At 44.6% G+C, this 26,483-nt stretch overlaps 1 protein-coding gene across 4 annotated transcripts; it reads left to right on the top strand.

The window, feature by feature from the left end:
* Positions 1-4,068: 4,068 nt before the first annotated feature.
* LOC125983513 (trinucleotide repeat-containing gene 6A protein) lies at positions 4,069-26,356 on the top strand. Of its 4 annotated transcripts, XM_049744798.2 has the most exons (27): positions 4,069-4,292; positions 5,517-5,566; positions 9,240-9,338; positions 11,240-11,509; positions 12,112-12,159; positions 12,653-14,665; positions 14,754-14,913; positions 15,000-15,466; positions 15,554-15,685; positions 15,768-15,929; positions 17,027-17,215; positions 17,295-17,458; positions 17,527-17,604; positions 17,831-17,989; positions 18,390-18,530; positions 18,753-18,869; positions 18,952-19,071; positions 19,161-19,259; positions 19,326-19,488; positions 19,572-19,712; positions 19,809-19,979; positions 20,055-20,195; positions 20,289-20,396; positions 20,473-20,703; positions 20,780-20,850; positions 20,928-21,067; positions 21,132-26,356. In XM_049744798.2, exons 5-27 carry the CDS (start codon positions 12,114-12,116, stop codon positions 21,478-21,480), a joined length of 5,562 nt encoding a protein of 1,853 aa, XP_049600755.1. In that variant the 5' UTR covers positions 4,069-4,292; positions 5,517-5,566; positions 9,240-9,338; positions 11,240-11,509; positions 12,112-12,113; the 3' UTR covers positions 21,481-26,356. The 4 variants fall into 4 exon arrangements, with proteins under 4 accessions (XP_049600755.1, XP_049600756.1, XP_049600757.1 ...); XM_049744799.2 differs by lacking the exon at positions 5,517-5,566; XM_049744800.2 differs by lacking the exon at positions 18,390-18,530 and having other exon boundaries at positions 4,070-4,292.
* Positions 26,357-26,483: the final 127 nt, after the last annotated feature.

The raw sequence follows: 26,483 nt of genomic DNA on the forward strand, positions 1-26,483 counted from the left end.
TAGTAAATTAAAGACAACCAGGGTACCACAAAACAAAGTAACCTAAGATATGATGAAGTAAATTAATAAGAAAAAAGGAGGTTGTAAAAAATAAAAAATGCATACAGTATTTCTCGTCTAATATTGCTCATACTCTGTTGAGGACAATCTCATCTTGTAAAAGAAGGCCGATATGTGAGTGGCAATCAAATGAAACCATTTGAGGCAGTGTGTGTGTGTATGTGTGGGTATGCCATTGCACCACTGTGTAGAAATGATGCACAAGCTCTGGATCCTACTCTGGGGTTGCCATGGTAACGCCCGTCACACTGCCAGGCCACAACCAAGCGCACACACACAGTGGTAATGAGAGACGGGGAGACTGGCGATGTGCCAGGACAATCTTAACACGCACCCCCTTCCCCCAAGAACATTGTGAACAGACTAGTTGAAGGTGGTGGTGGTGGTGGGGGGTCAAAGTTAACCAAGGTCAATATGGGCAAAATGTACAAAATGACCATTTGTGTTGTTCGAACGAATCAAATCGACTTGATGCGACTTGATGAGGCGTTCAAGGTCATTTTCTTTCATCTACCGGCTGCTGTCACTTCCTGTCTTCCTGTCACATCATTCCTCTCCTCTTTTGTTATTCACGCTTTCAAGTGCACCCTCTCCATCTCTCACTCTGTTCATGACCAACAAAAGCCCGGCGGTGGTCCGATCCATGACAATGCCTTCTCCACTTTATTGCATCACGAGCCAGCACACTCCCTCAATTGTGTCGCGTCTCAAAGTCTCATTTTGTTCAAATTGAAGATATTTTTTTTGTCTTTTTATGAGACAAATGATTAAATGACTTGAAACTATAAACGTGTCAAAGTAACACAATCCAGTCGGCACTCAAAAATCAGTGAAAAAACAGCTTGTAATTATTAAATGTTACTTATTTGGTCTCAAAACGTGACACATTCTGCAATGTGATTTTTTTACGTGCAGCATTTGTAAAACACAAGAGATCCGAGTGCTCCCTGACCAGTGTTCTGCATGAGCGCCTGTGGTAATAGAGGTGAAAGGTCAGCACTTGATCGGTCATATGCATGTTGATGAGAGGCAATTTGAATAAAAGCTTGCATACCTTATCAGCAGGATTTGCATAATGGAAATAAAAACTCCTGAGAGCCATCATTTAATGATGTCATGATAATACGCAGTGCACTGATGCTTATATGATGGACTTTTTTTTTTGGTCCAATTTTGCTTTATTACATCTTCCTAATAAACTGATTTCTAGAGTTTTAATCTTCTATGATTTCTGTCCGACACCTAAAATATCATTTAGCCGGCAGGGAAGGGATTTTAAACGACACATGAAAAGGAAAGGAGATAAAGATAGATGAAAGTGAATCGAGACGTGAGTCAACGAGTGAGGATTTGAGTTTAATTATTTTGTAATAATTTCCAGAGATTTTCTATTCAGACTTTCTGGATGGGTGTTTTTACGAGAGCGCTTTCTCACGGCATGTGAATGTGTGCACAAGGACCAGCCTCCGATTACTACTTGACATGCAAATCTCTTTTCTGACCTTCTTCTGTCTGCATCTCTCGAAGCCCCCCCCCCCCCCCTCCCCTCCCCTCTTTTTCTGTACTCCTCACTTTTTTTTTTTTTTTTTTATACATACCAGCACTTTTCACTGCAATTATCTATGGTTCTCTCTTTGGCCTCTGCTACAATGGCACTTTTGCAGGCTCCACTTGTGTGTGTGTGTTTCCTCCGACCACACAAACATGTTGCACTCAGTTTTATATGATTCAAATTTGTTCAATTAATATATATTATTTGCAAAGTAAAAAGAGAAGGAAATTGCTCTTTGTGTGCTTTTACACCAGTGTTAGCTTCTAATAAGATTTAAAAAGCCTCACATCTGTAAACACAATAAGTATTGGAAATCATTCCGGCATTCCGACAGGAACCTTTGGTCATATCCTTCTTGCTGATAACAATGTAATGAAGATGCGAGGACTGCAATGATACTGCACAAGCAGGTTGAGTGCGGAGTGTATGCTTTCAGGAAATGAATTGCAGCGTGTGTAAATATGAGTGTGAATGATTAAACCGCACCACACGTTGCTTGTCAAGGTTGTTGCCCTAATCTCTGACTTCGTTCTTCTTATACACGATATTTATATATACACGTTTTTATGAGATTGGAATTTGTATGAAATAGAAGGAATATATTTGGAAGGTTCATGTCATACCTGGGTTTGATTTTAGCAAAGGAGCAAGTTTGGGGAAATAAAAAAAAGAAAATTAATCTCAAAGTATCAGTTCGGGTCTTCACTAGATGTTATCAGGACCTCATAAGCGGCTTGTAGGTTTGTTTGCACATGTGTCAGAATGACCCCGGAACCATCTGCTGTCATGTCACTCATATATTCTAGTTAAAATTTTACTATCTGCCTTGAAATGACTGCAAACAAAAAATGCTGATTTGCAAGTTCCAATGTATATTGTGTTTTCGTGGGAAGTTGATTTGCATCACAGTTGTGGTAAACTTGCAACTTGTGATTTCACAAAATGTTTTGCTCCTCATAATTCCAAATTCTGTTAGCCTAATGTAAATTAACATTGTTTATATTTGTCAAAAAAATATGTACGTAATGAGGGCTCAAGAAAATACTTTAAATCACTAATAGAATTAATTTTTCAATCCACATTGAATAATTACTTTAGTTGGATTTTAGTTGACCCACCTTTTGTAATGAATGAATGGAATGACCATCATTTCCTCCAACTCGATACTAAAAACAAAAAGCAAGGAAAAGTGTATTTTAATTTTAAAGTTTTTTTTAATCTAATCAGATGATAAAGTAAACACAGTTCCTGCTTGTAAATCAGTAAGGTGTTTTTTGCCTCCGAAAGGTTAAGGTTCAAAACGGCCAGCCACAGACATGCGTGCAACACCAACAGAGCAACTTTTCCAAATATTTACAATCTTTTGCTCTCTCTTTTTAAACATTTTCAGGGCTGGCAAAGCCTTATGTAAGCATACTTGGTTGAATACACACTGTCGTGTAGTTTGTGTGTTGAATTTCATGTTTTATGATTTACAATGAGATTTGCTCATGTTAGCATTTCTCCATGTTTAGTATGTATTGTTTGTTGACATGAAATTGGATTTGTACGTATATTTCTATAGCGCTTGTCCTCATTAGTGTCAAGGAAGACCTGGAACCTGTCCCACATGACTTTGTCCCAGAGGCGGGGTAGACCCTGGACGAGTCGACGACCAATCACAGGGCCCTGATAAACAAAAACCTTTCACATGCACTTTTTTAAGTTGTTTTTAAGTTTAAGTTTTTATAGGTTGACTTCAGTCATTTGTGGGCCAAAAGAAGGCATGCACTTGAAACATTATTTTATTACATTTACCCTTCCTTCCTTCCTTCCTTCCTTCCTTCCTTCCTTCCTTCCTTCCTTCCTTCCTTCCTTCCTTCCTTCCTTCCTTCCTCTCTTTCTTTTTCTTTCTTTCTTTCTTTCTTTCTTTCTTTCTTTCTTTCTTTCTTTCTTTCTTTCTTTCTTTCTTTCTTTCTTTCTCGCTTGCTTCCGTGTTTCCTGGCTTCCTTCCTTCTTTCCTTCCTCGCTTCTTTTACAGGGGGTGAGAAAATTTAAATTATATTTTAGAATATCAAATAAGATTTTTATTAGAATAATTTCTGGCATGGCATGATGTACCACCATCACTACTGCAAAACTAGTTTGATATCAAGAGAAATTAAGCAAAACTTGTTTTGAATTATGTCATCAACGTTTTGTGAGTCCTGGAAAGTTTTGAAAAAAAAATCAAATAATTCAACTGGTGCCGAGTTCAGCTGCTTTTCATTCAACACCAACATTTTTAAATTTATGTGAGGTTTTACTTTTTTAATTTCTAGGCTCTTCTGGTTGTGTGTTTGTGTTCAGTCAGAGGAAGTGGAGAGCGTTTCCTGCTCACCCCCACAATTCATCCTCCCCCACTCACATACGCGTTCAGGCTACCAGGCCGCCGCCCCCATTAAACCCTCCCTCCCTCCCTGTGTCTCTCCAGGGTGTCCGCGCAGACGTGCACGCGCACAGCGGCGAAAGCAGTAGATCTGGAGCTAACTGCTAAATGCTAAAGGTTAGCCAACAGCAGCAGCAGTGAGTTAAGAAGAAAATGGCGATCATGCAGGACGAATGCCTCCCCTCGTAGATGCTGCAAGCGCGTTCAAGGAATTCTTTTAGCCTTACAATCGGCTTTCCTTTTCCACTCTGGTGCACTTTATTCTTCAATGAGGTAAGGCATTTTTTCCATCATTTTCTTTTTTCGTTTCTTCATTTTTTTGACGCCCCGCGATGCCGTGCTATTGTAACCTTACCGGGCGTCATCGACACTAGCGGAGATAAGTTCAGCCGTCGTCGCTGTTGTTTGAGTTGATCGAGCTGAGCTAACTCGCTCGTTAAGGCCGTTTTAAGCAGTTTGCAAATAAAAATGCTCATGCATTTACTGACTTGTAATTATAGAACTGCTGGCCAGGTACCATTTCTATTGAGAGCTAGCATAGTTATTGGTTAAAGCGTTTTATTTAATTTCACTTATAATATGTAACCCAATGCATTTTTTAAAAAGACAATTTGGTGAGTGAAAAGTTGCGTTTTGCATCAACGTTTGTTGTGTTTAACACGACCGCAAGTGAATTAGCAGCTTCGTCGTAGCTTGTAGCTACTGTTAGCGTTAGCTGCTATGCTATTTTAACGACGCAGATTATTCGGCGGTCGTGCAAACACTCTCGCCTGCTTTTACGATAGCTTCCAAATGGTTTTCCGTGTGATCGATTAATATTTTGTCCGTTTACTTTTCAATGCGGTGCAGCGTAGGTGTAATTTGGTGAGTGGATAGTTGTGCAGTTTCGATTTAGATCGGAGGCGATTATAACACCCTCTGTCGGTAAAGGGGCAACTATCAGCTGGTTCGTACCAGTAAACACATCGCCTTGCTTTTTTTTGCGCTTTAATAAGCAGGGCAGACGAGGTCAGGGGGTCACAATAAGGGTTTTTGCGCAGGCTCTCGACGGGGCTTTTGTTAGTGTCGGTCGCGCTGGAAAACTACCAGTGGAGTCGAGAGAGGAGCCATGTTGGTTAAAGCTGTGAGTGGGCCAACAGCTGAGGAGATAATGGCCGATCAGGACCTGAGCTGTAACTCTGACCTAAACGCTCTTTCTCGCTCTCTTTCTCCGTCTGCACACCAGACACGCACACACACAGCCGGCTGGACCTGAACCTAGAAAACAGTTTGCTTAGATTTTTTTTCTCCCTGTTGTGCAGATCAACTCGTTTTCCAACATATTTTGCATTGTTCGCAGACTGTAATTGGTCATACTTGCTTAGAAGTGTACCAGTTTTTGTGGTTGTTTGCCTTACATCACTGTCAACACTCATTGCAAGCCAATGCAAATGAAGAGGTTTGGCTCATTTTGAGATTAATCCAATTAATTTGCAATTTTTGTTGTTGTTTTTTTAGATTCGGAATTGGAAGCTTTTGGCACCAAAGAAACTGAAGCATCTTAACAGGTGTGTAAGTCCATATGAGCTATGAAGTCATGCATACGGGGCAAGCAAGAACTGACATTCGATTGCAAAACCGATTTTGATTTTGGTAGAATAAATTTGGAGTTTTCTGAATTTGGTCATGTGACATTTGCAAGCTGACTCGTGATTGGACGTTGCCTGAGCCCCGAGCGTCTGTGATATTTCCAATCGATAGCTAGTAGCAAAATGTCCGCCCCCCCGATATGGATAAAAATGGGTGCATTTTACTCCTTAACTGGTATTCCATAAACTATTAATCACAATGTCATCTTTAGACTTTTTGTCTTTACTTTAAGCAAAAAAAAATACTAAAACACTCCCTTTGTCTAATAACTTCAACTTAGTTCCGTGGTGGCAAAGCACTAATTTTATCTAAATGAACTCTTCCTCTTACATTGATGACGTCCCAGTATAGATTCCCCCCAAATGAATTATATTTGGAAACAAATGATCGGTACTAAACTGCAAACCATTTTTGCTTATCTAATCTCAAAGTTCCATTCTCATTCCAAGGTTTCCTCATAAAAGGAAGTGATGCGTGGGCCAGGCCGTCACGTTTGGCACCCAATTATATTTGTAGCCGTTTGTGTGTGGTTGCGGACGGTGGATGGGCAGCTGACGCTTATGCAAGCACATGCAGTTCCGTTTGAATTGAATTGGAGGGTCTGGTTTGGTCTCGGCCGCATTGTGCTGAGTAAGCTTTGCTGTTTTAAATCGCTCAATGAGAAGCCACGGTCCTAATGTTTTGTGTGTACGTGTGTGTGCATGTGCAGAGATGTTTGTGTTGAGCTTATTGTCTCTCGCCACTTTGTCCACATGTAGCCACACAAAGAAGCCTCGAAAAAAGGCAGCCAGTCCATCACCTGCATGTGCAATTTCCCGAACTGGATGTTTTTATTCTGACCACCAATTTGCTCTATCACTTGTTCGTCTGCGCTAATTGTGAAAATGCAACAGTGTTAATGATGAATTTGAAATTATTCTTGATTGTCACATGTCGTAAACGTTCACCATTAAGAGCATTTCTTGAAGTTCTAAAAACATTTTGGTTAGCATGGTAACTTAGGTACTTATATTTGCAGAAGGTCTGACTAGTTGCTAAGTTATTTGACTCGTTACCAATTTTCCAATATGCTTTTAGTCCTCAATGTGCACACAATTTAATGGCGCTCAACTTTATATTTGGTTGGCGCTGCAACAGAGTATGCTAGTTGATCATTGCCTCTTGCGTGCAGTAAAACCACACCTAACGGGGTTAAAAGACATCGCTGAGCAGAAAGGAACATTTGAATGCGGTCGACCTGTGTAAATTGACACCGATTCAAATTGCAAAACAAAAAAAAAAATTGTATCTCCGTAGTTCAATTTGAACTCGGGATGCATTTGTTTTTTTTTGGGTGGGGGTTACAGTTGAATACTTGACAATGTGCTCCTACTCGGCTCGGGGGAACTTTATGATAATGAGTGTCTTTGGTTAGGTGCTTAGGAATGTGATTAGCTTTTGGGAGTCACGTTGGGAGTTCCTCTCTCGGAAATTGAATTGTTACATGTGTAAATACTCATCCCGGCAAGAAAATGTACATTTCATTGAGCCTGAGACAAGTCTTCAATTAATTGCCGATTAATTGTTGCACCATTTGAGCAAAAGTTCTGTTTCGCTAACTACAATTGCAAAATTAGCATGACCTGAAGTGACCCCCACTGGGAGATTGGATGGAAAGCCACTTAATCATCCATACAAAGCCTCCTCTGTCGGATTGTTTGTATGGAAAAGATAACTTTGGTTCGTCACTTTTAATTGAGTGATGGCTTTACTGCCCGGGCGGAGGGTGGGGGGTTTCAGTGTTAAGCCTCTATCAGAACATGCTAATGCGAATCAATGCAAATGATGTCGCGAGCCACATGCAAATTAGCCACGCGACCATCCCCGGGCTTTTGTTCTTCCAACTGGGTGAAATCCTTGAGCGTGTTTCCGAGCAGCCTTTCATGTCTTGTTTGGGTGCACATCTTGCATTTCGGTGCGAGGGATTAACACTTCCTCCAGGCTACAAATAGAATCAATACACCATTCCATTTTCATTCTCGACTTCGCCGAATGACTCAAATGTTTCTTGCAAAAACATACGCCCACTGTTTTTTTTTTTTTTTTTATGACGAGTCTTGCAGCAAGCAGATGTCTGATTTGTATTGCGTCATAAATCCCAAATGGTTTATAGTTGCGTGTGCTATAATTGATAGCTTGTGTCAACAGGCGTCGTCAGCGATAATCTTGTAAAAGTGTAGTTGTGGTGTAGTTTAATATAAATGTTTTTAAAGAATCCACATATGCGGTTTTGACCTTTTCCAACAATGTTATTGTTTGAGTTTTCTGCAGCGCCTCATCCCTCTTTTTTTCTTTTTCTCGCTCACAATGGAGAGCAAAGTATGTGCTGAATAGTGGCGTAAATTGTCTAGATATTTTCATGCATTTCAAACAGAACAAAGGGCATCTTTGGTGAAAAGATGTTTTTGGAATGCCCATCAGTCTGGTGACGCGGCTCCTGGCCGTGTTGTAAATGGATGCATTGTGTGAGATGCAACTGTAGATTTGCTTTTGTCTTTTTTTTTTGTAAGCACAGCCGAATGTAGGTTGATATACTTGACAAAAATATTTTTTTCCCCCCTGAAGCAAGTATAAATAATAAATAACCTTGTCATTTGGAGGTGCGGGTTATTAACTAGCTTTCGCTCGCTACCGTCGAGAATGTTTTGTTTCTTGACCTTCTGGCTCTGGAATGAGATCAATCAAAACCGAAAGCACATTTCCAGTAGATGTTATTTTGACCTTGTGCTCCTCGCCTACTTAATCTTTACTCCGACTTGATTTTTGTTTTGTTTTGCCACTCTCGGTGCCTGCTTCCCCACGTCAGCTGGAGTTGTCGGGGGGTGGGGGGGGATGGGCAATTGTCAGCCCATTCATAAACAGATGCTGTCTGTATCGGTGTGTGTTCTCTCCAGGAGGCTCCCACCATGCTCTGCTGTTGTTCTTGAACCCAGAACCATCTGCTGAAGCACTTGGTGGTTAAGACGGGGCGGGGGGGAGGTGTGGGAACCAAATGGTAGCCGCATTTACATTTAACCAAAGAGATGCGACGGAAAGATGTGAAAATTTGGAGTTTTGAGTCATGTGGGTAAATTAATTAGTCGGAAAATGGTTTTGTTGGCGTGCCGGTGTTTCCCGTCTTAATACGGAACCGGACATATTTACCATTTGGTGCCATAATGAATTTATGAACAATGATATTGTTGGAGCTGAGCTTTTTTTTTTTTTTTGCACGTCTGTTTATGTCACTAAATAAGGCCCTAGTTGTAATCCCATTAATGGCTTAAACAGAAGCCTGCATCTTTCTGCTGCAGGCTAAATGCTGCACCTGCAGATAACACAAGCAATATCTTGCAACCTAATATCCAGTTGGGAAAATGTACGCAGTTAGCTCGAAGGCAAAAACAAAAAACTTTATTCAAAGACAGTTTGGACAAAATGAGCGTCTTAGCATTTTTTTGCACAAGTATTTCCGAATATGGAAAAATAGCCTTTTCTATTAACTGCTTATCTTGGGTGATGTGTTTAAAAAAATAGGGAAAAAAAACCTGTGTGTCTTAATGTTCTCCACAGGGAACCCACCCACAGAAGGGACACGTTGTGGATGGAAGAAAGCGAGAAACGCAGTGTGTGACTAAGACGGAGGATAAGACTAACAGGAGTGGACACAAGGTAAAGACCAATTAACTGTTGACTGGGCTACTTTCAGAAAACAACAAAGAAAAAAACACGGAGTTCCCTGCAGGAGACCGAAGCAAAAGCTCACGGTTGTGCATTTCGCTCATGGCCGTGTTTGTGTCACAAGTTCCAAACCCCTCCCATCCTCTGAAATGTTATCTGCCCCGAACCACGCACACACAGACGCGCAGGCCGTGACGTGAATGCTCGTGGCTCGGCGGTCTGGAGTCGCTCGACTTGTGAAAGTCAGATTGTGGGTTCAGGCAAGAGCCAGCTGTTCCATAAGCTCCTTAAACACTCTGAAGAACATTGTGGCAACAGTGGCCCGTGCGGTCATCTAGCCAAGACAAGCCTGGAGGATTTGCGTGTTAGGAAGTGTTTTCCCTAACGGCTTTGACACACTATTCTGGGAAACTTTTTCTCTCGAGTGAGGGTATTCGCGGCCTTTTTTATTATTAATATATATATTATTTGTATTATTATTATTATTTTTTTTAATCCTTACTAGTTTCTATATCATCCGCCATGTCCGGGACCTTAAATAGTTCTCTTCTTTTCACTTCAGGTGACGGAACTTTGTTTTTTTTTTATGTAAAATGAGTTCCTCTTGGCTTCTTCCGATCCCAGAATTACAGTAATTGTACATGTGATGTCATTATAAAAACAAAAGTCAATTGTGGACTGGATCTGAAGTCCCCGTGAAAAGTGCACGGAGTACAAGTTGTGCAGAATTCACACGGCACTCTTGAGCTTGGCTGGCTGACCCCTTTTGCTTTTTCATACATGTTCCAAGCTGCAGCTGCATTCCACTCGCATCATCCTCAAAGATGTCACTCCTCTTTCTACATTCCGATTCCCCCCTTTCCCTCCCCCCCGTGTTCTTACTTTGCTCTTTTAATTGTTCCTATTCTTTTGTGAACATGTTTTCTCCAGTCTCCCTCCTCCCAACCGTCTGTAAGATGATCGCACCCGTCGCGGCGCTGCCAACCTTTTGGGGCCCATGTGACGGCTGTGCTAGAAGGGAAACTGCAGAAAATAATCCAACGCAATAAACATTTTAAGAACGTGGCTTGTAGGATGAGAGGCTAGTTTGTAGCAGATTTGAATTGTATTAATTTAGGAGTACTCGCAGACGATGTTTTTGTAGCCATTTCGACGTTTATGAGTCAAGCCTGAGAAATGTAAACAACTTGGTTCCGTGGAATCAGACAGTTGTTTTGTGTTACTGGCACAGTCGGTGGAGGCTGTTTTTTCTATTTTCTTCGTTCCGACAGCCGTTGCAGAAGTAATTCTGTTGTGTGTGTGTGTGTCTTCGTATTGATCTTAAAATATGCCGGAGCAAGTCGTGGAAGGCGAAATGCTGGCTGTATGCCGAGGGCTTCAGATAGTGAGTTGAGAGTAACTAAAGATGGAGCAGACGTCGGTGTGCCTTGTCAGCATGCCCAGTCTTACTGTTTTTAGACATTTTTGCAAAGAAAACCAAAGTCGATAGCTCGCAGTTACTTTTCATAATAAAACTACAAATATTTCTCCCAAAACTCAAAAAGCTTCATCGCCTCCAAGCGCTTCTCCATTGTCCACACACGGACTGGTTTGTTTGCTTATATGTATTGAGCAGTGAAGTAAGTGTTAAGCTTTTTGAACTTCGTTTATAAATAGACTCGTGTACTGCTGCAGTAGGCAGGAAGAGCGGAAACACCTTCCAACCACTTTTGAAAAGGTCTCTAGAGTTGTACACACACTTGGAACTGTCAAATACACTTGTCCACTTGGACTGAAGGCTACCTGGGTCCATAGTCTCCTTTTTGCCGGCTTTGTATCTCAAATCTGCAGAAATTAATGGTTCAACATTATTGACTATAATTATACTGTTTTTTTTGTTTTTTTTCCCTCAGGAATCCAAACGGCATCCCCTTTCTCCAATACCCGCACACCAACGCACATTCAGTGTTCATCAAGGCCTCAGCGATGCCAAGGGGGCCCGATCAAGCAGCCGCCCACTCTGAACAAGCCGGCCTCTTCGCTCCAGACCCTTGAGGCTGTACCTGCTCAAGAAGTCCCCCTCTCCCTCGTCACCCTGGGAACCCGAGAAAATACGTTCTCCTGTCAACCCGGGGAGGCCCTCAAGCCCATATACGAGCTGCAGCAGCGGGCTGCCCTCGCAGGTAAGGAGCAGACACTTTTGGTTCTGAGCCAACCGAGTTTCCATATTGAGTCAAATAGTCCAAATCTAAAAATATTGACATGCCAGCAGGCTCCATGAATTTCAAATGCTACTAAGCATGTGCCATTTGTCTCGTCAGTCAGACGACGAGTGAAACTTTTTTTTTTTTGCTTTCGAACATCTAAACCACACCCTAAGGCCTGAATCATTACAAACCGGATTTTTTTTTCTCCTTTTGTCTCCCTGCTTAATTTTGTTTACACAGACTTTGAGCAGATGCTCAAGGACAAAACACGCACACTGACGGAAAAACTTTATTCGATTAAGTCAATTATTGCAACTCGTGGCAAAATGTAGCCAATCTTGTCATTATTTTTGGTTTGAATCAACAAGTAATATTTTTGGTTTTGTATTTAGCTGAGTCTGCCCATTAATGGTTTTTCCTCCTTCTCCCTTAAAGCCCTTCTCACTTTTGTTTACTTATTCTGTTCAGTCACTCTTCTTTTCCATGCTCCGTCTTCCTTTTTTTTGTGTGTGTGTGTCCTCAGGTAAAGATCTCACTGACAGCTTTCCTCTCTCACCTTTCTCTCTCTCTCTTTCCAGGCATGGCTCCCATTCGGGATTCCGTCAGCCATTCCCCTAATCAAACAGGTGACTACACGTTCCCTTTCTTCTTTTCAATTCCTCTCTTGTTCCTTTTTAGTGTTGTGCCGCTTAGCTAGCTAGTCACCTCTTGTATTTCTCCCGTGCCATATTTAAGAATGTGAGAGTTGAATGAGGAGAAAACATTATGGATAAAATATACATATTGTGTCACCTGTTGTTCTTGACCATTTAACCCAATTTTCTCTCCCAACTCCTTTTTTTCATTTCCTCTGTTGTTATTGCTTCCGTTGTGCTTGATGAATTAATTGGATGCTTTTTGTTCTTGCTCTGAAAATAGCAACAGATGAGTCAATGTCGACACCCGGTACTTTTTTCAAAACATTAGCGAGGAAAAGAAACTTAGTTAATGAATAGGAGGGTGTCTACAACCACACCCACCGAACTGTTGCATGCCAAAGGTTGAACCAACAATGAGATCATTATTACGCTGACAAAGTACATAACACGGCTTCTGTTGGTTTTTCTTTTTTCCTTCAAGGCCTGGAACACCCTGGCTTGGACTCGCAGTATGAGCCCTCTCCCTGGTCTTCTGGCTCTCCCTGCAGCGGTGACAGCAACAGCAGTTGGGGAAAGGTCCTAGTGGACGGAAGCACAGATAAAGCCAACAACCCCACCTCGACTAGTTCTTCTGTCTGGCCCCCGTCATCGTCTTCTTTCTCTTGTTCCTCCTCGTCGTCCTCTTCCGGCTGCGGGTCAGGATCCGACCCCGAGTTGGCGTCAGAATGCATGGATGCGGACTCGAGCCCGTCGACCGGCTCCGAGAATAACTTTGCGGCGCTCGCCGCGACGACCGGGATGATGTCAGCAAACGCGTCTTCCGCCGAGTCTCCGTCGACGTTCGCGCCTTCCTCCGACATGATGGTCGGCGTTTCGATGAACGGAGACAGCAACGGCAATAGTTGTCAGGTTAACGGCGGAGGCGTCGGAACAATCTGTGGTGCAAAAAATGGAAATAGCAACATTACTGGACACCCTCACTTCTCTGTGGCCGGGTCCAGCGGTCTTGGCAGCAATAACTTGGGTAACCATAACAAGCTTGTTAACAGTGTTTGGGGCACTCAGTCAGGCAACACCATGATGGCTTCCAGCGAAAGCAGCAGCAGCATCATCGGAGGCTTGACTCCCCCAAATGCCAACCATGGTGCCTGGCCACAAAATCCAACCCTGGGCCCCCAACGTCCTCTCCAGCCTCAGGGGATGAATTCCAAATTGGGTATCGCTCCCCAGCAAGGCCCCTTGATGGGATGGGGTGGCATGGCAGCTCCCGACAAAAGCAGTATGATGGAAGACATGGAGGTGAATAATGGTACATCAAGCAGCAATGTGTTAGGAGGCAGCAGCAGTGGAAATGGTGGACCGCCGCCCGCCAACTTTAACACTGAACCCAACGGACCAAATAACACTATGACGATGAATACTACTACTACTTCTACTATTACTACTACTAACACGACAATGACCTCCGCTCCACCAAACTCTATCGCCTCGCCTCAACTGAGCGGCGAATGCTCCTGGGGCTCCATCGGAGGAGCAGGGCATGGTGGTCTGCTGCCCAACGGAAACACTTCATCCGCCCCCCAGCGCCCCCACGGAGAGATGGCGGGTCCCGGAACCTTTGGTACGCCTTGGGATGCATCTACCTACTCTGGAGAGAAGGGTCCCCCAAATTCAGACACTGTGAACCCACAAGCCCCTGCCTTAATGCAGGCTGGCAATTCCCAAATGTCCACTACTGCTGCTGTTAAGAGTAATAATAACAACCACCATGGCGCCGGGGGTTCACGCTGGGATCAGGGGCCTGCCAGTAACCCAAATCCGAGTCAGAGCAACAACCCCTGGGGTCTAAGTACAAATCAAACCCCGGCCTCCGCAGGACAAATCCCAGGGACTGTGAACCAAACGTCAATGAGCTCTTCTTTAGGGGTACCTCGCCCTTGGGGAAGCAGCGCATCATCTTCCTCCTCCTCGTCCTCCTCGTCCACGTCTAACAAGCTGCCGAACGGAGAGTGGGGAACAACCCACGGGAACAACCATTCGGAGGCTGAAAGTCAAAAAGGAGGTGCTGCTAACAATGGCTGGAAGAGCCTGGAGGACGATGCCATAGGCATGGGTGGCGGAGGGCCTGGTAGCGCAACCCTGGTTGGGGTATCAGGGGGCTGGGGCCGCTCTGGAGGAAGCGAGGGAAGCGGCGAGAGCTCCGGAGGCCAGTCCGGCTCGGACCGAGAGAACGTCCTGTCGAAAGGAGGGAATCGAAGAAAAGTCAACAATCCGGCAACAATCGTCGCCTTACCGAGTCGAACCGATGTGGACCCGAGGGTCCTATCGAATACCGGGTGGGGACAAACGCCCATACAGCAGAATACTGCTTGGGATGTGAGTTCCATCAACAAGCAGCCACTGGCTCTCAGAGGAGATGAAAGAAAACAACGCTCCGGCTGGGGAACAGCAACACCCTCACAGTCCGCTCCGAGCCAGACCTCTGGGGGTACAGGTATGTGGAGAACAACATCACATTTAAGGGGATGCTTTTTGACTACTTAAGGCAGCATCAAAAATGTTTTCTCAATTCATATTGACAGGTTGGGGTGATGGTCCAGGTTCTGCGAGCACAGATACTGGAAGCTCTGGTTGGGGCGAGCCACAATCAAACTCCGGGTGGGATAACCGAGGCCAGGGAAGTGGCTGGGATAATGGATCCAGTTACAAAGGGGGCAACAACAACAACAGTAAAGATGACAGGTGAGTGTTCTTGACCGACTGCTGAAAGTGATTGCCCGATTTGACGTATTGTGCACCTATGTCAAATTTTCATTCGCCCCTTCCAGATCCAATACATGGACAAATGCACCTAAACAGCAGCAGGGCTGGAGTTCCAGCAGTGGCAATGAGGATGAAGGCTGGGGTCAAGGTGGAGATAGTTCCAGAGCAGTGTCTAACAACCACTGGGGAGATCCCCACAAAAGTGCCGGGTCAGTAGGCTGGGACAGCGACAGCGACCGATCAGGTTCCGGATGCTGGAGCGAGCCGGGGAGAACCAACACCAGCAGCAGCAACACCTGGGGAGGAAGCGGAGGGTCAAATACTCCAGACCAGAGTACTCCCACCCCTGGCTCCAACTGGGGCGACTCCAAACCCAGTCATCAAAATAAAAGCCAAGGGTGGGGAGAGCCAGTGAAGAACAACCAGGTTTCCCAGAACTGGGGCGACTCCAATTCTAAGCCCTCGTATACTTCCAACGAGTGGGGAAAAGGTCCAGACTCCAATATGTCAAGGGCCAACAACAAGCCGACGGGTAAGTCAATATCTTAACGCCATTTAGTTAATGTACACTTTTAAACATCTCAAGGACTTTTGACCGAGGAATTGATTCTGTCATCAGGCTGGTTGGGAGGTCCCATGCCCACAGTGGGTCAAAAGAACGAGGCCGCAACTGGGTGGGAGGAGCCGTCTCCAGAATCCGTTCGCCGACGGATGGAGATTGATGATGGAACCGCAGCTTGGGGAGACCCTGGTAAGGGCACCTCAACGAAACTGAAATTTAAATCGTGCCGATCGATTTTCACTTTACTGTCATTGTGACTTTCCTACGATAGTGAAATACCACGGCGGCGCTGTCAACATGTGGAACCGAACGAGCCAATCAGACCAGGACAATGTTGGGCCATCTTCTCAACACCAATCTCACGCATCACATAGCTCGACACATCCTTCGCAGTCCATGCAGTCTCATGGGCAAGATAAAGGTGGCAATTCAGGTGAGTTCACTCAAATCTGAATTTTGATCTTCGTGACAGTTTTGGGGTTCATTTTCATAACATAACTCCATCATTCCTAAAAGGGAGGGGGGGGGGGGGGGTTAACTCTTATATAATGATGTGCTTGAATACAAGTATAGACAATTCAGAAATGGGGGAAAAAAATAGCTGTGAAATGAAGCTAATAGGGGCATGTTAGCACAAGCCGAGTCTGTACGCCTGTAATGACAAGAAACTATGTTGCCATTTTTATAACTGCATTGTATTTTCTTTTACTTTCACAATTTGTTTCGGTCCTTTTTTCCGTAAGCAGCAAACATACAGCCATTGTGTTTGAGGCAATGTTTTTGGCAGACGCGGTTGAGTCATCCCTCAAGAATGCTAAGAGCATCGTCAAATCCCCCCCCCTCTTATTAGCCTCCCTTCCGCCTTTTCTCTCTCTCTCTCTCTCTCGCTTGCCAATTGCGCTCGCAATAGAAAGGCGGACTTTTGTGAGGGTTTCGAGACACGCAGTTGACAAGGTTGGCTTATGTGGAAACGGGAACGGTCTGTGTGAAAGAGCCGGCCGGCCGGGGGAAAGGGAAGGGAAGGGAGGGGAGGGGCGCTTGGGGTTATACTGGGACTCTGACGAGTGAGCTAACTTGAGTGGATAATGAGGAAGTTCGGGGACCACCTAGGCAGCTTCTTTATCTTAATAGATTTGAGGGTGATACATTTGTTAATGGGGAGGGGGGGGGGGACATCCAGACACAAGCTGGCAACATTTTGAAATCTTTTAACGTCAATGCGTACTTGCCTCGGTACATGTGGGACACCGGAGCCTCAGGCCACCCTGTGATCTGGCCTATTTTTACTCGGAAGGTATCCTTGGCATCTCAGGAGATGCAACCAGGGCTTGTCGCTCAACTGTAACACAAACCCTCTTAAATGACGAGGGTGGGAGTTGGCTGCAGCAATGAGCAGGAATATTCTCATGCTTGTTTTTTGGGGGGCTGGTATGTTCTGAATGTTGTATGATGACCACGGTGTGGTCAGAGCTCTGATATTAGCCTCCAGTACTTGAAACGACGTCCTAAATGGTGTTTTTTCCTTTTTAGGCTGGGGTGAGGCATATCCTCAGCAGAAAGAGTCCTCAACATGGGGTGAACCCAGCTCGACTCCGCCCGTGACAGTGGACAATGGGACATCTGCCTGGGGGAAGCCAGCGGACACTCGCTCGAGTTGGAATGAACCCAGTCGGGATAATAGAGAACCTGCATCTGGTTGGGGAGGTCGTCATAAGTCTGGTGAGTGACTTACCTCCATTTAAAAAAATAAAATAAAAGATGAATGTTCATGATTCCTTTTTTGCGTGACCCTTGTCAGGTCTTGGTTCCAAACCGATGGACACATGGCGCGGGGATGACTCTATGGGTAACAGTTGGGACCAGGAAGAGGAGGTAGAGATTGGCATGTGGACGAACAACCAGCAGGATAACCGATCACATGACCAAAACACCTGGAACTACAAGCATAAGGGATCCTTCAAGGTTTGTTTATCTGGCACGACTCATTTCAATGGCTGTAATGAATTGAACTGTTGTTGTTGTTTTTATAGATGAATAAACCTGTAAACAAACCAGACGAGCCGTGGATGAAACCGTTCATGAACCAGTTCAACAACATGAACTTTTCAGTAAGTGTTTGACCACGGGCGTTGCCAGTGAGGTTCTTTGTCATGCCGCGGATCACGTAGAAACCAAAAACACTTAGCTAATGATGGACAAACATTTGCAGTCGTTAAAGCGCTACCTCAGCCCAAAAGCTATTATCAAGATGGCATCGTATGTCTTTTCTTTGGGCGCCCATCTTAAATCTTTAATCGCCCAAATTAATTATTTTTTGCAATTCTCCTTTTCTAGCGAGACTCTCCTGATGACTCCATGAAAACTGGAGCAGGTATGGTACAAGACAAGCGCATGGATTCGATGGATTTTGGGGGAGTCATGGGGAAGAATGCCGGGTCCCAACACCAGCTCTCCAAAGACTCGCCCATGGATCGCAGTTCTTACTATGACAAGGTAAACCCTCACTCCTTAAAAAAAAAAGAAAAAAAAGAAATTTCCTTCCCGAGACACTAACTAATATGGTAGTGCTCGCACTAACTTGCTGCGCCCCACAGTGGCAACTTTGATGCACTGCACTTTACTCATGTTAAGAGAATTGTACTTTCAATAGATGACTGATCGCAATATTACTAAGTAATAATTTATTGCTTGCCAGTTTTTTTTTTTCTTGGCTTTGCTGCTCTTGCACACTTTCCTACAAGATATAACGCTTTGCTGTCTTGGTACCACCTCACTCTTCCTTTCACTCTTTCCCTCAAATTAACCACATTTTTTCTGTTCGTGTGCGGCTGGCACTGTGCTCTCCCCTCCCCGTGCTTGCGATCCAATTCGCCACCCGACCTCGCTTCCGCAGCTGTCCGCTCCCCTCTCCGCTTCAGCCGAGCGCTGCTCCAGTCAAAGCATGAGCTTTTCCCCTCCCGCTTCCACTCAGCCTATCCTATGTCACGACTCCGGGCCATCTCCCGCCCACTCTAACCCTGGCGTCTCTCGGCAGGTGAGTGCGCGAGCAAAACAAAGATCTGCTTTCCCATCAAGGTCTCGCTTTGCATCCCCCCCCCGTTTGCCGAGTCTCTTAAATGCATTTGCGGCTTGAGTTACCGTTGTGGTTTCGAGATGGACGGATGTTTTCTACCTGTGCTCACGATAGAGTTTTAATACAATATCATTGTCGACTGTCAAAATAATGTGCTTTTGTTTTCTCGTGGCTTTTACCTAGAATGTAAACCCAATGCTGGGTGGCAACAGCTTAGCACAGGGCCGCGGTGGGATGCAGTCTCAACTCCCTCATCCCAATTTCCGGAATCAAGTGCCTCCTCCCATCATGCCCTCTCAGGTAGCGTACGGTCACCTTCGACTGAAGGTTGAGCAAAATGAGCTTCATAAAATCATTTGTCTTTTTTTTTTTTGTCCCTCAGGTCCCTCCACCCCTGTTAAAATACCCAGGTGGCACTGGAGCCCTGAACCCTCTGTTAGGCCCTCAGCAGGTGGCTGTGCTTAACCAGCTCTCCCAACTCAACCAGCTGACCCAGCTGCAGGTAAAGTGCCAGAAATGGTCAAATCAACAACCAGCTAAATACAAACTGATCTACTTCACTTTTTTTTTTTTTTTTTTTTTTTTTTGCAGCGTCTTATTCTTCTCCAGCAGCAGCAGCAACAACAGCAGCAGCAGCAACAGAAGGCCCAGAACCAGAGAGTGATGCCCGTGGGACGACCGTCTGAGCAGGTTTGTTTCTCGTCATTGTATACGTTCTAGTCCGGGGTCTCTTATTTTGTAACTGCCGTTTCTTAGACTCGCCCAATCGGTTCATCTCCATCAATGATTCAGCCTCCACGTCACCTGGACGCTTCTTTGCTGAAGCAGTCCCCAGCCTTTAAACCATACTTGGATAGCTACAGCCCTGACATGGTGAAGGATACTTCCACAATTGGATCCTTCAGCAACTTCCCTTTAAGTATGTCCCTTTAAGTATAAAACGGCATGGCGTGAGTGAATTGTTTTGTCAAATCAAAATGTTTCTTCCGTTCTTTCCATCAGGCTTGAACCCTAACCTGAATGTATCCCTGGACATGGGTGTTGGGACTAATGCTGGCGGAGCTTTAAGCTACAAAGAACCGCCCCAGTCCAGGCTGAAGAAACTGTGGGTTGCCGACCCTCTGGAGCAGAACAGCAAATCTGGTACACATGACTTTATGTTAATGACAAACTTCTCAGTGATTGATCATGTTAAAATTGTGATTTGATGCGTGTTCTGTTTTCATGTTGGTCCCACAGGTGCTATTTCGTCAGGGCTGCGTCTGGAGGACTCTCCCTTATATGACTTCCTGTCCCCCGGCCCATCTCCCCTGAGTCCTCCCGGCCAATCAATGGGCTCAGTGGGTGACGTCTGGCCGCCCCGTGCCAATTCCCCGCCACCCCATGGAAACACTGTCACCTGGCCCCCAGGTACGTCATTTATCCACAGTCAGACGACAATGTTTTGCCTGGGAAGCGGCTAACGGCCCCCCCGTCTGTGCACAGAGTTCCGACCCGGTGAACCTTGGAAAGGTTACCCCAACATTGATCCTGAAACTGACCCTTACGTGACCCCCGGTAGTGTCATTAATAACCTCTCCATCAACACCGTCCGTGACACAGACCACCTCAGGGACAGGAACAATGGTAGGTCATGAACACAAATTTTCAGTGAGTGGTACTAGAATCCGGTAAGGAGTGAGATTAACCCTAAGCCCCACCCGCTCTCCGTTTGACCAGGGCCATCCTCATCACTGAACACCACGATGCCTTCTAACAGTGCCTGGTCATCCATTCGTGCCTCCAGCCACAGCGGTTCCCTCACCAGTACAGCACAAAGCACTTCAGGTAAGCATTCAGAACTTCTTCTCGGGTCCGATTTTCCTTGAGGTTAAAGTTGTTTGTGCTCCCTGTGTCCATGTAGCCAGACCCAGTGAGTCAAAATGGTCTCCCGGCATTGGTTCTGTATCAAACTCCTCTCTGGCCCATGAGCTGTGGAAGGTCCCCCTGCCTCCCAAGGCGCTGTCCGTGGCGGCCCCCTCCAGACCTCCACCTGGCCTCACCGGTCAGAAGCCCAACTCGGCCTCCTCCGGCTGGGATGGCTCGGCCCTGAGGCTGGGTGGGTGGGGGTCCACTGACTCCACATACGCACCTGGTGAGCCATAGAAACACAAAGTGAACAAAACTTTTTTTTCTTCTTCACATTTTAACCATCAATTGTTTCCCATCAGGCTCCAGTTGGGGTGACAGCAACAGCTCAGGGAGAACCCAATGGCTTGTTCTGAAAAACCTCACACCTCAGGTATCCACACAAAATCAAACTTACGTACAACGTCCGGTCGGTCAGCGCCATTAACGTCTTCTCCAACGCTCCCACAGATTGACGGCTCTACGCTGAGGACTCTGTGCATGCAGCATGGCCCTCTGATCACATTCCACCTCAACCTGCCGCACGGTAACGCTGTGGTGTGCTACAGCTCCAAGGATGAGGCAGCCAAGGCCCAGAAGAGCCTGCACATGTGAGATATTTGCACTCGTCATTTCCTTCACAACAAATGCTCACCCCCTCGCTCTTGCGCCCAGGTGTGTTTTGGGGAACACGACTATTCTGGCCAAGTTCGCCAGCGAGGAGGAAATCAGCCGCTTCTTTGCACAAGGGCAGTCACTGGCCACGCCCTCCTCGGGCTGGCAGGCCATCGGCTCGTCTCAGAGCCGAATGGATCAGTCGCACGCTTTTCCCAGCCGCGCCGCCGAGCCCAGCCAATGGAACAGCGGCGATCTCCACGGCTCCTCCCTGTGGGGCGGGCCCAATTATTCCAGTAGCCTGTGGGGGAGCCCCAGCGGCACGGAGGCGGGAAGGATCGGCAGCCCTTCTCCAATCGGCTCCTTCCTCCCGGTGGATCACCTGGCCGGCGCCGGGGACTCCATGTGAGCGAGCGTCGGCAAGGGTTAGTGGCAAATTGTCAATAATCAGCAGAATGAAAAGCAAAAGAAGTGGCACTACTCACTTATGACAAGATGTTCAACAAAACGGGGTCCCCCCCCCTGTGGAAAACAAGTTACGTTTCTCTCTCTCTCTGCACATATGTCCACTTTGTTTTAGCCCAAAAACATATCAGTCGGAATACTTGAATCCTGCAGGCCAATTCTATAATGTGAACGGATGGATATTTGCTTCCAGGTAGTGCTCTTTCACACCGAAAAAAAAAAGCTTCAATTGAGCTCATTATTATAAATATATATATATATTTGTTTCCTTCGTCGTGTTTTTTTTTTTTTTTTTAATTCCAATTATTATTTTCTTTTTTTGCTGACAATGTTGGAGTAAGAGCTTTTTAAACTTTGCACTGAATGTGTTTTTTTTTTCTTTTTTTTTCCTCAGTATATATTTAATCTGCAATATAGAGGGAGCAGCCAGTTTTTTCCAGTGTAGCTGTTTACTCATTGAGGTCCTTACCGTGTATGCGTGGCTGTACAGTGTGTGTGTGCGCGCGTGTGTGTTTGCGCGCGCTCCTTTCTTGCCTTGGCACGCCTGTCGTGGAGTTTGAGATCAACAGATAAATTCAAGAAGAAGAAGAAACTAATTCGGGAGGATTATCTCGGGATAGTTAAGAGAGAAAAAAAAAAGTATTGCACCAATGTTTTGTTTGAAAACTAAAGAACGTTGAGCTCTGCAGTGCAAAGGACTGTAGCCGCAGCTGGGACTAGCAAGCCCCAGCTACCCTAATGTAGGGGCCGGGGCCTATCTAGCAAGCCCTCCCTAGCGCCCCCACAAGGGCAAGGGTGGGAACAGCACTTTCAGAATAGGCTTTCAATATTTTGGAGGTGCCACACTGCAACCTCTTGTTTACAAGACTTAGGAGGCGGAACGTGTGTTCATCCTTCATTTTAAAGAGAAGATGGAGTAAAAAAAAAAAAAAATGTAAAAAAAAATATAAAACTGTGAAAAAAAAGAAAAACATTTCTAAAAGAAGAAAAAAATCACAAAAATAATGTTAGCGAGGATGAAGAAGATGCTTTGTAACTCTGGGAATTCGGATCAGTGTTTTTGGCCATGGTGTTGGTTATTTGAATTATTCCTCTGTCTGCTAAATAACCAGCAATGGTTCTCAGGAAATCAAGCCAGTTTTCCCCCCCTTATAGTTGATTTAAAGAGAAGAAAAAAAAAACGACTACTCCTCCTCCTTGTAGGAAAGGAAAATCCAACTTCTAGCACTGAAAACTATGTATGATATGGTCTGTAAGTTTCTTTTTTCTCTGCCAAATAACTGCTTTAAGCTGGAGAAGCTCAACACACTGCTTTCAATATGCTGTCTTTTGAGGGTTGGGGGGGTCCAAGTGTGTGCGTGTGCGAGAGATCATGTTTGTGTGTGCGCGTGTGTGTGTCTCCTCCACTCCACCCGTGTTCAAATCAGTGGGGGGAGTGCAAATGTTGTATAAACCAAGAGAAAGGCGAAACTGTATCTATGCATACTGTAGCTTCTCACGGCCTACTGAGAGGTGTTTTTTTTTTTTTTTTCTTTTTCATGTCCGACAAGTTTTAAATGTTTCATTCAGTACGACATTTTAAACGACATATTTAGCTCTCATTGCCAGTGTTTTTTTTTGTTTTTTTGGGGGGGGAAAGAAAAAAAAAGGAAAGAAGCAACATGTTTGTTTTGTTTTTATAAACAGTGAAGCAAAAGTCGTCCACATTTCATTGCCTTGATCCCAATTGTGTCCGCACATGCAACAACAAGTCAAGTGGCTTCTACCTGTTTACAAATGGAATATGATTGTATTGTTGTGCTGGGGAGGGGAGGGCAGGGCAGGGCAGGGGAGGGGAGGGGAGGGGAGGGCAGGGCAGGGCAGGGCAGGGCATCTTAAACCTGATCAATAATGTGTGAATGTGCGTCCATGTTCATAGATGTCCCATCTCGGTCGTCGTGTAGCTCCCATGATGCTCAACTTCTTTTTTTTGTGTGTTGGGGTGGAGGGGGAGGGGCTTAAAAAAAAAAAGAAAAAAAAAAGCTTCCGAGTGCACATGAGCGTTAGCGAAGCCATGGACCTTAAACTCTTCAGTGCGTGTGGTTTTTATTTGACAAGTACGACACGTTGGCTTTAGTTTTTAAGTCGAGCAGTGATTAACAATGAGTATTAGCCACAAGTGTGTGTGCGTGTGTGTTTGCGTGCGCGCTAGTATTGAACTGCTCTACCAAATAATTCAATCAAAATCTTAGTTTACTTAATTCCACATCTCTTTGCTTAAACTGTGTTTTTGTGGGTCTTATTAGACGCGATTTATCAAGAGGAACATCTGAATTTTTTTTTTGTGATTAACTTAACTGACATGTTGAAAAGAGGAGCCTTGGATTTTGCACTTGGTGGGTTTGGGTTTTACCCAAAAGCCGTTCGGAAGGAAGAGCTGGTGATGATGGCGTTGTATTTTGTTGCAAAAGTGGATGAATGTGTGTGTGTGTTTAGTTAGTTTAGTGACAGGGTGAATTGTGGAAATGGAGAAGATAGTGTTGTCTTCTTTGGAGAAGCAGCAAGTTGTCTCATTGCTTACCTTCCTTGTTGCTGTCCAGTCGAAACATTTTTACCCCCCTCCAAAAAGTTATTAATGGCCTACAGATGCCGCAAGGTGGCGGCAAAGCACTATTTTATCCAAAGGCAACTCCTCAACCCAGTTCAATTTACTTGAAGTGTAAAAAAAGTTACTCAAAAAACAAATATGTGGGGATGTTTGCTTTTCATTGGACAGTGATGATGTTTAATTTCATATTGGCGTACTGTAGTTGTCATGGCAACAGGCAGTCACAGGGACAGCGGGGAAAATGAGGAACCCTGGCCAGTAGGTTGTCACTTGTCTTCTGGAATGAACAGCTTGCCCGATTCTGGATTTGCCCGAGCTCCCACTTTTCTTCTCACTGATCCAGCGTCAGTTTGTCTTCAACCTCGACTGACATCATCTTGGATGATCTTTCAGTTTCAGCAAGGCGTTCTCTCTCCAGCTTTGCGAGCTTCCACCAGCTTCTTAATTCCTCTTTTTCGGCCTTCTTGCATAGACAGCTTTCTTAACAATAGCGTTTCAAGGAGGATGGAGGGTTTAGCTTTTGTGTCACGGCTTGCTTAAAAAAAAAAAAGACACTTAATGTCCGTAAACTACTGATAAAGACCACATTATTACCACAGATATTCTTTTGCCAAGGAAATATGTGCCTCCTACAGAATGGCGATAAAGTTTTGGAAAACTTTGAGGGGGTAACACTAGCTAGCCGACCTTTCTGCAGCATGACTGCATTTTCTTTCCCCCATGTTAAGTGTCGAAGCGAAATTCTCACGTGACTGCTTAACAGAGTTCCATAAGATGATGCCAAATGGAGGTGGTAGCGGGAATGAAAGGGACAAGGGGGGGGGGGGGGGGGGGGTTATGAATGTGTGTGCGTGTGTGTTTAAGAAGCAGGACAATGCGGAATGCTTGAAGCCAAGTGTTTTGCAATGATGATTTAAGGAAAACCTTTTGAGCGAGAACCACCTTGAGCACTGTACAATCTCCAGGGCTGCCTAGCAGCTTCCCAAGAGGGAGGGGGGCGGGAGGGAGGGAAGCTGGCAGGTGATAATTTACTACTTTTTATTATTTAAGAAGAATAATGTGACTATGTTCTCCTCTTGACTGAACTCTTCTGTGCGCAAACACCCAGTGGCAATTATTGTCGATCAAAAATGCTTGACACACAAAAACGATGCCCCGCCACCCAAAAAAAAAATAAAACTGTGATTATCTGCTGTCTTTTTATTTTTTTTGTCGGAGTATAAATATGCGCAAAAAAAAAAAACAAAAGCTTTAGTCTAACCAGCACAAAGAGGGTGGGTGTCGCTCAGTGAGACTATGCAGTGGAGTGTTGAACCCAGGCTTCCATGTCCAACTTGGGTTTTTGTTGTGTTCTTGAAAATACCTTAAAAAAAAAAAAAAAAGTTGACGGGATTCCCAATAATATTCCTCAAACATGTTGTGCCATTGAATCCTACTGCTACTACTAATAATGAACTAATAATGGAGAGGGAAAAAAAAAAAAGGTTTACCTAGCAACCGCCGGGCCAGTTGTAGCAGAAAGTGGGTGCGTGGTCAGGTCCATTCGTTTCTTTTCCCAGCTCGGCGATAGACTGGCGAAAGTGCAAATTTTACACAACTTTTTTATAGAGATTCTATCAATCCACAGTGTCTAGTTGGATCACCTCTTATTATGCACATTGCTTTGGGAGACTGTTGAATCAATAATATCTCTCTCTATATATATGAGAATATGTACTGACAGTGTCTCTAATCATCGAGGGGGGGGGGGTGTCTTCCTCTCCTAGAAACGACAGGAAGTAACTTTATTTTCAAAACGTCTTCCTCGGGTCATCACAGGATTTTATCTTAACACTTTTGGGGGAACTGCACTTTTTGAAGGACAATCTTTATTTCGGTATATTGATACATTAATTTAAAAACAAAAAAAAAAGTGAACGAAGTCGCCTAATATGACAAGGTATTAAAACCAACTCCAGTGTGCTCTAATATGAATGTCTCCTCTGATGCTGTCTGTTTGGTTTCATTTAATATTTTTACTTTTTTTGCTTGGTTTAAGTATTTTTTTCCCTTATTTTTTTTCTGAATTTTTAGTGCTCTTAAGAGAATGTGTACTAAGGTGTAGACTTGTAGGTAGTAGGTCTTCTGTTGGCTGTACTCGTATACTGATTACTGTTTGTAACCTCTGGCCCCTTCAGCCAGCATACAAAGCTGTATAACTTGGGTACAACCCTCAATAAAAGACTAACAATCACCCTCATGTCTCCGCTTTCTTTATGCTTCACCGAAAGAGACGTTCGGTGTATTATAGTTAAAATATCCTTTAAAAAAAAAAAAGTATGCTTTACGCTGAGATGATTTCTTTATTAACTCAAAAGAAT

This window comes from Syngnathus scovelli, chromosome 16 (assembly GCF_024217435.2).
Source record: "Syngnathus scovelli strain Florida chromosome 16, RoL_Ssco_1.2, whole genome shotgun sequence".
In the NCBI taxonomy this organism is placed as follows: Eukaryota; Metazoa; Chordata; class Actinopteri; order Syngnathiformes; family Syngnathidae; genus Syngnathus; species Syngnathus scovelli.

Excerpts from the sequence above, each read along its gene's own strand:
- LOC125983513 (XM_049744798.2), top strand. The coding sequence starts at position 12,114 with ATGGCTCCCATTCGGGATTCCGTCAGCCATTCCCCTAATCAAACAG. Across the intron at positions 18,531-18,752 it reads ACCCTGGCGTCTCTCGGCAG|AATGTAAACCCAATGCTGGG; the intron begins GTGAGTGCGCGA and ends GCTTTTACCTAG. Across the intron at positions 21,068-21,131 it reads GCCCAGAAGAGCCTGCACAT|GTGTGTTTTGGGGAACACGA; the intron begins GTGAGATATTTG and ends TCTTGCGCCCAG.